The following is an 11,773-nucleotide window of genomic DNA, read 5'->3' as shown; positions in this document are numbered from 1 at the left end:
CGGATTATTTGGCTAATTTGCTGACTAGTAGTTGAATATTAAAGCAATTTGAGAGGAGTAAGATTACTACTACTACCTAGAGCATGAAAGTGGCTAGGGACTTGCATGACTTCTTGATCACCTGATTTGAAGAATTCGATGCCAGAGGAATCCACTATTATCCATGATTACGAGCCATTAGTTGGTGTCTAAGTGGACCACCTCTCACCTAATGCTCCTAGCCACAATGTGTTTATTATAATGGAGACCACTATTTCGTAGTAAGAATTAGACAAAATTACATTTTTAGTCACTTAACTTAATTTCAGGTAGCAGTTTGATCCTTTATTTTTTCATTTTAATTTGGTCTTTTTGTCCATTTTCATATACATTTTCAAACTTTAAATCTAATATTTTTCTGCAAACATAGACGAAGATCATAAATTTGAAGACTAAAAGATCATAAGAAAATAAAATAATGAATTTTAAGCTTAAAAATGTACATGCAAATGGACAAAAATGACCAAATTAAAATGAAAAAAAGATAAAGGATCAAACTGTTACCTAAAATTAAGTTAAGGGACTAAAACTGTAATTTTACCTAAAAATTACTACTAGTTTGACATAAAATGATGTTGAATTGAATGTACCAAATTATATAAGAAAGATGTTAATAAGAAATAATCATTTTACGAACTCAGTTGAGTGTTATTGAGAAAGTCGGTATTTAGAGGAGAATAGGGAATGATGGTCCAATTCACATTTGAGAGGATAACTGTCTTTGATCATCATAATATTTGATCTCCTAAACCTTCTAACAATGATGTTATATTTGTCTCTAATCTCATATACCTTCTCGTCACTATCATAAGTAAAATTTAATTTTTATATATATTGAATAATTAACGTATCTAGTCTATATGAAAGATCAAATACATTAATTATTTAAAGTATTTAAAAAGTGAAATTTTACTTATAATAATGATCGGAGTAAGTACATCATAATATTTAATGTTAGAATCCTTTTTCAATTAATATATATTTTTTCTTTCAAAATTCAATGGATTCTCCGGTTTCAACTTTTATTCTCTCAAAACATGTGACTTTCTTACACTTTAGGAGTGGTTTTTTATTTGCATGATTCCATTTACATACCATTTTGAAAGTGATTAGAAAGAAATACTATTAATAGAAATGAGAATATTATAGTCCATGTGCTAGCCTTATGTTATAAAATATAGTTTGTTATAAATAAAAAATATTTGGATGTGATTGATGTTGATGTGGTTATCATTGTTCAATCGACAAAGAGATTTATTGCTAATTTTAAGAGTGTTAGTGTAGTGTGTTGTTAAAGACGCTAAGTGAAAGTCCAAATTTACATATATTTGATGTTCACAGGACACCACCCTTTAACAGTTGATATAAGCTTAATATTGATGCAATATGTTTGATATAAAGGGGTAAGTGGAGTATCCGTATCGTGGTGCCATAGTTGCTGCTGGTTGTTGGCAAATTATTTCATTATCATATTAAGAGGTAACAAAAGCTTTAGTTAGGCTGAATGATTTGAAATTTGAATGATTTTTTTTTTTTAGGGAACTTATAGCATAATTAATTTTTTCAAATGTTGTTATGGCGTTAAAAGCTCATCAACAATCTTTTACTTATTTTGTTTTTTGACAGAACAATCTTTTACTTATGTTGGTTCTATTATTAGGCATTATATTTATTTTAATGTTTACTTTATAGTTTACATATTTTACATGTTAAGTGTGATTCTAACTAAGATGCTTATTATTATATATGAATTGAAGATACTTTATCTTATATTTTTGCGGTTTTGAATTTTAATTTATTTGTAGACTTTTATTAATAAAATAATCTTTAAATAAAAAAAAAAACTTAACTACTTATGATTTTTCTCAAATTAAAAATTGTATGAATACATAGGTTGGGTAAAATTGGAAGACCCTACCAAACCGGTTTGAAACGACCTCATTCAACAATTTGAGTTGGATAAATGAGTATCAATGGTTTGCAAAATTGAAAAATCAGTCAACAAATACGAGTAACGACTTCATTCAGATCCAAACCAACCCACATAAACTATTTAACCAAAAAAGTCAATCCACTTGCAGTGGCGAAACCAGGAATTTCATAGAGCCTGGGCAAAAAATTTATCGCAACTTCATGTGATATAATATATACAAATAGTCATAAATCGAAATAAAAGAAGTTCGTCATTTTTTCAACAAAAGTACAACTTAAAATAAGAAAGATAAAATATAACCTGTCAATAGCGTGCTAAATAAAATTAGGAGGTAAATGCCCTTTCCGTGACCTCTTTCGAGTGAATGTTCGAATAATATCAACATCATCAAGTGACTTGAATATCTCCCGCTCGGTGTAACAGATCATCAAGTCATTCAACCATCCATTGTTGATCTTGTTGCGCAATTTAGTCTTGATAATCTTCATTGCTGAAAAAGCTCTTTCAACGGAAGCTGTCGACACCGGCAATATCAAAGCCAACTCAATGAGTTTGTAGACCAATGGAAATACCAAATGTTTCTCAGTTTGAACCATCTTCATAGCCAAACTTTGAACATCTTCACAAGAAGAAAAGGAAGCATGCCTTTTCATTTGAAGTACGTAAGTGTCAAGTTGCTTCCTTATTGTTCCACGATCATCATCAGAAAAGTCTGCATGATAAATATCAGCAAGATGAGCAAGCTTATCAACATCAAACTTAGAGAAATAGTTCTTGGGATCAAGACATGAGAAGCAATCAAGTACAATGTTACTTCCTTCACTAAAGCGATGATCCATCTCCACACATATTTTGTCAATAGCAACATAAAAAATCTCGGCACGGTAATGGTGAAGATTAGTGACGGCCCTCCCTTCTAGTCTTGAACGACCCCGAACCGGTATTTCTTCATCCATATTTGACACCGGAATACCTTTAGCAACACAAAATTCTTGTACATCAACAAATAAATTGTCCCAACCATTATCTCTCAATGTGGCCAACCGAGCTTTGACGACATTAATTAATTCCATGGCACTAACAATATTAAGATATTTTCTTTGCAAGATTTTTGAAAGCTCGTTTGTGATACTAAACAACTTTAACATTAACTTCAAAATGAAAGCAAATTTAAAGCTCTCCATCTTTTCTATCAAACCCGCCGCTTGAGATGGTCCACGTCCATCTTCATGAACCATACTAAGCACCACTAACACGGAGGACCGCATCTGATCCAAACGAAGCAATGTAGTATGATGTGAACCCCATCTAGTATTCCCGGCTCTAGCAAGAGTAGATGATTGGTTCAAGCCCCTTCCTGTAGATATCTCACCACTCTCAAGTTTTTTCAAAATATCTTTGTGTTGTGTCTCCATCAAAGCATCCCTTCTCTTGCAAGATGCACTTGATGTTGTTACAATCACGGAGATGTACTCAAAGAAATCATTAATAGATGAGCAACTACTAGCAACAGACACAATCACCAATTGCAAGCGGTGAGCATAACAATGGACATAGAAAGCATAAGGATTTTCATCTAGAATCTTTCTTTGCAAACCATTAAATTCACCTATCATATTTGAAGCTCCATCATATCCTTGCCCTCGTATCCTTGAAATAGATAACTTGTAACGTTCAAGAATACAATAAAGAGCATTCTTTAGTGCCTTAAAAGTAGTATCTTTGACATGATGTAGAGCAATAAATCGTTCCACAACTTCCCCTTTGTTGTTCACAAACCTAGAAACATAATATGCCAAATCAGTTTAATTGTAGCATAATGAAACAGTGAATGAGGCATTATTAACGTGAATAAGGTTCAACATGGTTTTATGATTGAATAAGGATGCGGGAAAGCAACATAGAATAAATATGCCTAAGAAAATCACAAATGCTCTTTGACGGATAATATAAATTAGAAAATATAACTACCAACCTCAACATCACCGCCATTTGCTCTTTAACGGATATATCACGTGACTCATCAATAAGCACATAGAATTGTTTATCACCAAGCTCTTCCATAATCACATTCATAACTTCATATGCACAACACTCTGCAAAGTTCCTTTTGAATGTCATTGGAAGTCATTATGCAATTTTTTCCACCACGGTCAAAAGCATATCTCACTTGTTCATTATTAGATTTTACCCAATCTACCATCTCTCTAAAATTACCCTTGTTTAGAGAAGTAGTTTTTTCATCATGGCCACGGAAAGCAATGCCTTGTGCTATGAGATATATAGTATAATCTAGAGAACAAGTCAAACAGATCTTATACAATTCTTCGGATTCCTTAGTTGCTTTAGCTAACTTACTTTCTATGCTTTGTCTTTGATTATTATAATCATCATAATGCTTGATACAGGAGTTGTGCATACTATTATGACTACCAATATGATCTTTCAAGCCTTTAGATGCATGCTTCCAATCTTTAAATCCGTCTTTGGTGAAGACATCGAAACCAAAGTACTCGGCCCTCCCGGGTTGCTTAAATAGAAAGCAATAGAAACAATAAGCTGCATCCTTGAACTCACTGTATTCAATCCATGTATACTTCTTATACCATGAGCTACAAAATGCTCTTCTTTGACTCCCAAATAGAGTACGAGGAAAACTTGACAAATTTGGTTGCATTGGACCCTTCAAGATCTATGCCCTCCTCACTTGGTCTTGAATATCCGAAGCATATGTATGAATTTGTTTCCTACGACCTGGATCACGTACAATCTCATTTGGATTAAACTCATTGGCCACATTAGGTGGTGGTTCTTCTACTTCGGCTTCCGGTTGCACAACATTCACATTACTTGTTCTATCAACCAAAAATTTTCTCATCTCTGAAAGTTTATACAGAAGATAATATATCACATATAAGAGTTTGAAAACATCACAATTCACAATTTTAATTCTCATTATTTCATATAATTTTTTACTGGTCTGATAAAAAACAAAGCAAAACAAGAAGAAAATGAATGTTAACAAAAATAAAGGTCAGAGAATCAAGTACTTGTGAATTTAGATACCAATTCTATCAACAAAAATCACAATCGTATAGTATGTACCACACAAAATGAAAGTATTTAACAATTAACACAAAATGCACACATTATAAATTGAAGTTGTGATAATCACAACCTTGAACCTTATAATCAAATAATCAATTGATCACAAGTTCACAACCGTAAGTAACTAAGTATTCTTTCATAAACTCTCCACTCAATCACACAAAATGCACAATTCTAAATTAGGGTTTGGGAAATCAAAATTGAGGATAATCAACAATTCTAAATTGTGGTTTGAAATTTGAATAATCAACTCATTGATTCATCCTGTAACAAATAACAAACGAGCATCAATAAAATAGAACAAATAAAAAAAACATAGAACAAACCTGGTGGAGGAGAGTGGAGACTGAAGAGGAGAAAGAGGAGAAGGAATGAAAATGACCGAGACTGAGAGTTGAGAGAGGGAGAGGCGCTACTATTCTGAACTGAAGGTGAAGAAAGTGAAACAAAGACACATAGAAGAGAGGGAGAATGGAGTTACTATTCTAAACTGAAGGAGAAGAGTCACTTATTTTTACTACGCGCCTGAAAAAATAACACAATTTTGCCCCTTTTTTTAAATAGGAATTGGGCTATTGGGTTGGGCTTTTACCAAACAAAGTAGAAGCAGAGCCCGGGCATTAGCCCAGGCTAGCTGGGGGTGTAGTCGCCCCTGTCCACTTGTAAGCTCATCCCATTTTTTTTTTTTTAAATCAAACTCATTCCATTTTCTAAAAGAAAATTTAGGTTGTGGATGAGTTTTGACTTGTCATGATGAGTTTAGGATCCTGAATCTTGTTATACCGTAAGCCATAAACTTGGTTAATTTAGGGTTTTCAACTTTAACTATTATGTATGATGTTTTTTTATTTTTTTTGGTGGTTGCCGGGGTTTGAACCCGGACCTTACATATTTAATGCATTGTCCTTACCAATTAAGTTAAGCTCACGAGGACATTATGTATGATGTTTGCAAGCACTTTGTACAATTTTAAATCTGATACTGTGTTTTATTTTTTATTTTTTTAGGGTCATGCTAGTTAAGGATGTCAAAATATATATTTTTTTTATTAAAAACAATAACTTTTTGACTTTAATAAAGTTACACTTTTCATCAATTTCCAATGCAAAATTTTTATATTAATCTTCTTAGCTATTGTCCCAAGGGCACTCGTTAGTCATAAGTAATTGATAATAAGTTTTATGATTTTTTTAAATTTTATTTATTTATTGTATGTTTATATATTAGTAAAAAGGTCTATTTTCAATTTCCTCCATCGAGGATGCGATTTTAGGTCAATTTTTGACATAAAATCGCTTATCTTTGTCATTTTATCTCTATTTCAATTTAAATAAGTCATTTTTACATGTGTCAAAGTTTTTCTTTTTGGATTTCGTCTTTTGAGTGTGACGATGTGTTAGTAGTTGTCTTGTGCGATATTTTTTTATTTCTTGTTTTGTTCCAACATTTGTTTGGTTTATATTGAAATATGAACTATTCAACCTATGATTTAGACGTCAATGTAGTAGATCTAGAAACATTGGTATTCCAGTCACTTTATATTTATCATATTATTATAGGTATTTTGCCATGCATGCCATTAAATTGGATGTTGTGAGTTTCTTCATAGATTGATCGTTACGTTTTTAGCGATGTTGAATAATGTAGCATATAATATAGACAAATGATCAAAATAAAACACAAAAAATTGGGGCAATAGTCATTTTGGTCTTTGATTGTGTAACAAGTAGCCAAAATAGTCCCTCACTGTATCGAAATTTCAAAATAGTCCATAATTGTGCACTTTGTCAGTCAAAATAATCTCTCGCATTAAAATACTTTGTTAATATTGTCATATTAGTTATTCAATATACTTACTTATCGTTGTATCAGTCCTTATAAATACTTACTTAATGTCATTTCAATCCCTATATAAAAAGAGTGATTGTGAATATTGATGGATTATTTTAGCGTCAGAGAAACTATTTTGACTAATAAAGTGCACAAAAACTATTTTAAAAGTTCAATATTGATGAACTATTGCGACTACCTCTTACATGTTCAAGAACCAGATTGATGTCCCCGTAAGCTTAGCTCAGTTGGTAAGAACAATGCATAAAATAAAATATGTAAGGTCCAGGGTTCAAACCCCATACACCGCAAAAAAATAAAGAACCATATTGATTATTAAAAAATAAAAAGAGGGTTATGTTAACCGGTGCCTACGGGACACGGGTTAAGGAAACCAAGAAAAAAAAATTTTAAATTAATATTTTTTTTTTAGATTTTTAATAAATTGACTGCAAAAGTTCCAATGTATTAATTTTTTTTTTTTTTTTTTAAGATTTTTAATAAGTTAACTATATTACTATGCTTCCGGGCACCGGTTAACAATAAAAAATAAAAAAAACTAAATTTAAACTTAACAAAAAAGTTAGATGGATAGAGAGATGTGAGCAAAAGATGCGTGTGCAAACAAAACCAGAAGAAGAATTGAATCAAGGTTGTGAGAAAACAAAGATGAGCGTGGACTGGTCTGAACTACCACCAGAAATCATACAAACAATCTCACAAAAGTTAACAATCTACGCCGATTACATCCGATTCCGATCCATCTCTCACACCTTCCTATCTTCCATTCCTAAAACCCCTCACCATCTCCCACCTCAACTCCCATGCCTCCTTCTTTCTCACCAATCCTTCTTCAACATCTCCACCCACAAAACCCATCTCTTCAATCTTCCTCTTCCTTCTCATCGCACTCGTATTTGCGCTTCTTCTCATGGCTGGCTCATAATTCTCAATGAAACCCCTCAGATTCGTCTTTTTAATCCCTTAACATGTGTCACTCTTTTTCTTCCTCCTATTCACACTTTCCCTAACGTGGTAAGCTTTGATTATTCAAATATCGGCCGTGAGTATTCGGTTACAAACGATAGTTATTTAAGATTTTTTAGTTTGAGACAAATGTGTGATGATTTCATAGCTAAAATTGTATTGTCAACAAGCCCTTCGCTTAGCGATGAATTCGTTGCACTTGCTATTGTTGATGGTTATAGTTGTAATAATCTGGCTTTCTGTAAAAAAGGTTATGATTCTTGGATTTTCCTAACCAAAAAGAATGATTACTATTTTTGGGAAGATGTTGTGTATTACAATGGATTGTTTTATGCTGTCAGCAAAGGAGGAACAATTGCTGTGTGCGATGTTAATAGTCATCGAGTTTCCATTTTTCAGATGACGGTGCCTGTTCAATTCTCCGGGGATATTCACTATGTGGTGTTCTCTGGTGAGGATATGTTGTTGGTAAATCGGGTTTTGGAAGAGGATTTTTCGGATGAACCCAATTATGATATGCTTGTGTATAGGACGGTGGGATTTACGGTTTTTAAGATGGATTGGAATGCCATGGCATGGAATAGAATTGAAGCGTTGGGTGATAAGGCTTTGTTTGTTGGGGTGAATTCTTCAATGTGTTTTTCTGCTGGTGATTTTGTAGGATGTTGTGGAGATTGTATCTATTTCACGGATGATTATTCAGAGGATAATCATGATGATGCTTGTGGGAAACATGATTTTGGCATCTTTAGATTATATGATGGGATCATTGACCCGCTATTGCCCAGTTATTCTCGAAATTCATATTCTCGGTTAGAATGCCCACTTCCAATTTGGATTTCGCCAAATCCTTGCTAAGTTGTGTAAGTTACTAAGTTTAGCTGCCTGTGTTTATCAGTGTCTTATTTAGGCCAATTTCCAAATGTGCTGTTCAAAAGATTGCCTTATTGTTGTATCGTGTATATTCATGTCACATAGATCGCAAAGCAAGATCAATGTATGAATTCAGTAAAGTAAGATATTTTATGTACTGTAAACTTGTATTATATGAATATACTCCCTCCGGTCCTTATTATAAGAAAAAAGTTGACCTTTTAGGTTCATTGTGTAAGTGATGTATCTAGTCTATATTTATAACAAGATACATTAATTATTCTATGAACCAAAAAAGTCAATTGTTTCTTATAATAAGGACCGGAGGGAGTATTTGTTATATATTTGGTGAATGAATTTGGTGTGGATTAGATTTGAGAAGAGACTGTGTATGCTTGACTAAGAAGGCATCCTGATGTTATACAGATAATTACCTACCAATAAAATTTAGGTGAATGTTTTAGGCTAAATTATGAGTTTTAGACTAGATAACAGGCCATTCTGTGAATTGAATTCGGAACTCATCACACCTAAAGTTAGAAGCATCATACCACTAGACGAGATGGCCTTGGCTACTAGAATATTTTTTCTTAGTTACATACTAATCATGTAATTCAGAATTCAGATTCTTTAGATCATTTGTTTAGTATATTTGTCAGGGATGTCTACTGGGAATTTTCCACTATATTTGGTTTGGGATTTGAATTCTCTCCAATATGAAAAGATGCTAAGCAGACATGTTCAGATGATTCAGGGAGGGACAGGGGCGGCATGTTCAGATTTCAGTATTGCATAATGTATTTATTTAACTTGTTGATTTCCTGTTTCATATCTGAAGGAGCTGTTGTACAAAATGTCATTCAAAAGAAATAAGAAGGATTGCATTTTCAGGATTTTGTGAAATTCATTACCCAATGTTGCACATTTTCTTTTCTAAACATTGTGCAGTTTTACAATTATGCTGTTTAGCTGTGTTAAATATAAGATTAGTGTGGTATTATACAACAATGAGCTGTTTCAAAATTATGTTTTGACACTTCAGGTTCAATGGTCAAAATTTTCTACATGTATTGTTTTGTTTTCATTTTTTAAATAAATTTTATCTCCTTTTCATAGTTGAGTTTTTTGAGAACCCGAGTTTGATTCTACTAGAGATTGCATTGCCGACATAACTTGTATGGCACCAATGGTATGATGCAATTGCTGGTCCATAATCTCTGATTGTTTCAAAGAATCATTTCTATACCTGAGAGGCAGGGTTATAGTTGATCCCCTTACACTATATTTCAAATTCCAGGGTTCTTCTGTTGCTCAATACTGTAGTTTGAATTACAACTCAATTAAGCAGTAGCATAGCAGCACTTCTGAGCTTTTTTTGTTGCTTGCTGCTATGAATGATTGACTATAGTCAACTACTAGTTTTATTAGTATATCCTTGTAGATGTGTCTTGTCATTCTACCATATTGTTGAATGTTTTCATTTACCATGGACATGCTTTTAGCTAAGCTTGAATATCATTCCTCTCCAGATTCTTTCTCTTTCAGTGAAACGAGTTTGTGAATCCAGGGAGATAGATATATCCGCTCCTATTTAATTCATACGCAGCTCTTTGTGTGTGCACATATCTACATCATATTACATTGCATCAGCTGTTACACTCCAGTTAAGTGACTTTCTAAATACATGAAATATGTGGGGTTCACCTGTTTGCAGTCAAAATAGCGATGAAAACGCTACAGTTGTTACTTATTCTTACTAATTTGATCTGATTTTATTCTTGGCACCTTTATTTTGTTGGTGGCATACAAACTTTGTCCACATAAATTTATATTTTTCATTCATGACATTATTTGACATGATGTTTTTTTTTTTTTTTTGACAACTTATTTGACATGATGTTCTTAGTGGAATATCAGTGAACAGTGAACATTTTCTTTCGTTTGTGAGTATAGTTGCATGGTTTAGGAGGTGTTATATGAAAGATTAACATTCAGTCTTCCAACTTTCCATAGATTTTTCTTATCTTCTATTTCTTTTTTCATATAAAAAGACGATTTATGTACTTTTCAATACTGAAATTTATTTCAATTTTCAACAGGTTCCATTATTATATAAAGGAGAAGTTGACAGAGGAAAAACATCACCAATTCCTTGAAGCTTTGAAACATGGTTGTGAATTGCAGCTAATTTTCCCTAGCCTAATCTCATTTCCACCGAGGCCTTTTCGGGATCTAAGAATTGTGTTGAGTCTCAATCAACCTGTGACCAAGATAACCAAGCAAGCTTTTGGTGTCTCTAACTATGAAGAAAAAGAAAATCATTGAAAAAAAAAAATTTGTTTGGTCGTTCTTTCAAACCATAAAAATTCCGAATCCAGTTATAAAATAAATAAATATGGGCTAAAATATGGTTTTAGTCCCTGCAAATATGTCTCGTTTTGGTTTTAGTCCCTGTAAGAGACTATTTTCAAAAACAAAAAATTTTGCAGGGACCTTTTTAAAAAACAAAATATTTTGCAGGGACCAAAAACTACAAAATGGGTTCAGTCATCATGTGCCACGTATGCAAATCATCACAAAAATGGGGTTAGAGATTATTTTAAAAAACAAAAAATTTTGCAGGGACCAAAAACAATTTTTTTTTACAGGGACTAAAACTAAAATAAGGCATATTTGCAGAGATTAAAACCATATTTTAGCCAAAAATATGTTATCAAATTTTATTTTTTTTTGAAGGGAAATATGTAATCAAAATGTTATCCTACATCTAGCAATTTTGAACACTTGAGTGGCAGTAGGTTATTCATGTGTGTACAACACTAAAAAGTTGAATTTTCTGGAACATATTTGTTTTTGAAGAAAAAAAAAGTTTTTTTTTTTTTTTGAATTTGCCGTAAAAACACGCTTCAGAAAACTCTACTTTCAATTTCCCATATTTTCTTTTGTTGGGGAAACTTAGTTTTTGAGTTGTTCAAAATATTTATTTTTCAACCAATTTTTTTT

General features: G+C 32.5%; 2 protein-coding genes across 5 annotated transcripts; one reads left to right on the top strand and one right to left on the bottom strand.

Moving 5' to 3' along the window:
* Window positions 1-2,286: 2,286 nt before the first annotated feature.
* On the bottom strand, window positions 2,287-4,850 carry LOC112420309 (zinc finger MYM-type protein 1-like). Its single transcript, XM_039832126.1, has 4 exons — window positions 4,680-4,850; window positions 4,190-4,502; window positions 3,948-4,068; window positions 2,287-3,751 (listed from the first exon to the last, which is right to left on the bottom strand). Exons 1-4 carry the CDS (start codon window positions 4,848-4,850, stop codon window positions 2,287-2,289), a joined length of 2,070 nt encoding a protein of 689 aa, XP_039688060.1.
* A 2,649-nt stretch (window positions 4,851-7,499) lies between these two features.
* On the top strand, window positions 7,500-11,077 carry LOC25490282 (F-box protein At2g26160). 4 transcript variants are annotated; one of them, XR_003010624.2, is made up of 3 exons: window positions 7,500-8,760; window positions 10,300-10,433; window positions 10,870-11,077. XR_003010624.2 is itself a non-coding variant. In XM_024780164.2 (2 exons), the coding sequence occupies exon 1, from the start codon at window positions 7,523-7,525 to the stop codon at window positions 8,753-8,755; it is 1,233 nt and encodes a 410-aa protein (XP_024635932.1). In that variant the 5' UTR covers window positions 7,500-7,522; the 3' UTR covers window positions 8,756-8,760; window positions 10,870-11,077. The 4 variants fall into 4 exon arrangements, 3 of the variants coding, with proteins under 3 accessions (XP_024635932.1, XP_013462242.1, XP_039688126.1); XM_024780164.2 differs by lacking the exon at window positions 10,300-10,433; XM_013606788.3 differs by lacking the exons at window positions 10,300-10,433; window positions 10,870-11,077 and adding an exon at window positions 9,430-9,673.
* Window positions 11,078-11,773: the final 696 nt, after the last annotated feature.

The sequence above is a fragment of the Medicago truncatula genome, chromosome 3 (genome assembly GCF_003473485.1).
Source record: "Medicago truncatula cultivar Jemalong A17 chromosome 3, MtrunA17r5.0-ANR, whole genome shotgun sequence".
In the NCBI taxonomy this organism is placed as follows: Eukaryota; Viridiplantae; Streptophyta; class Magnoliopsida; order Fabales; family Fabaceae; genus Medicago; species Medicago truncatula.
This window is presented reverse-complemented; position numbering and strand designations above follow the sequence as displayed.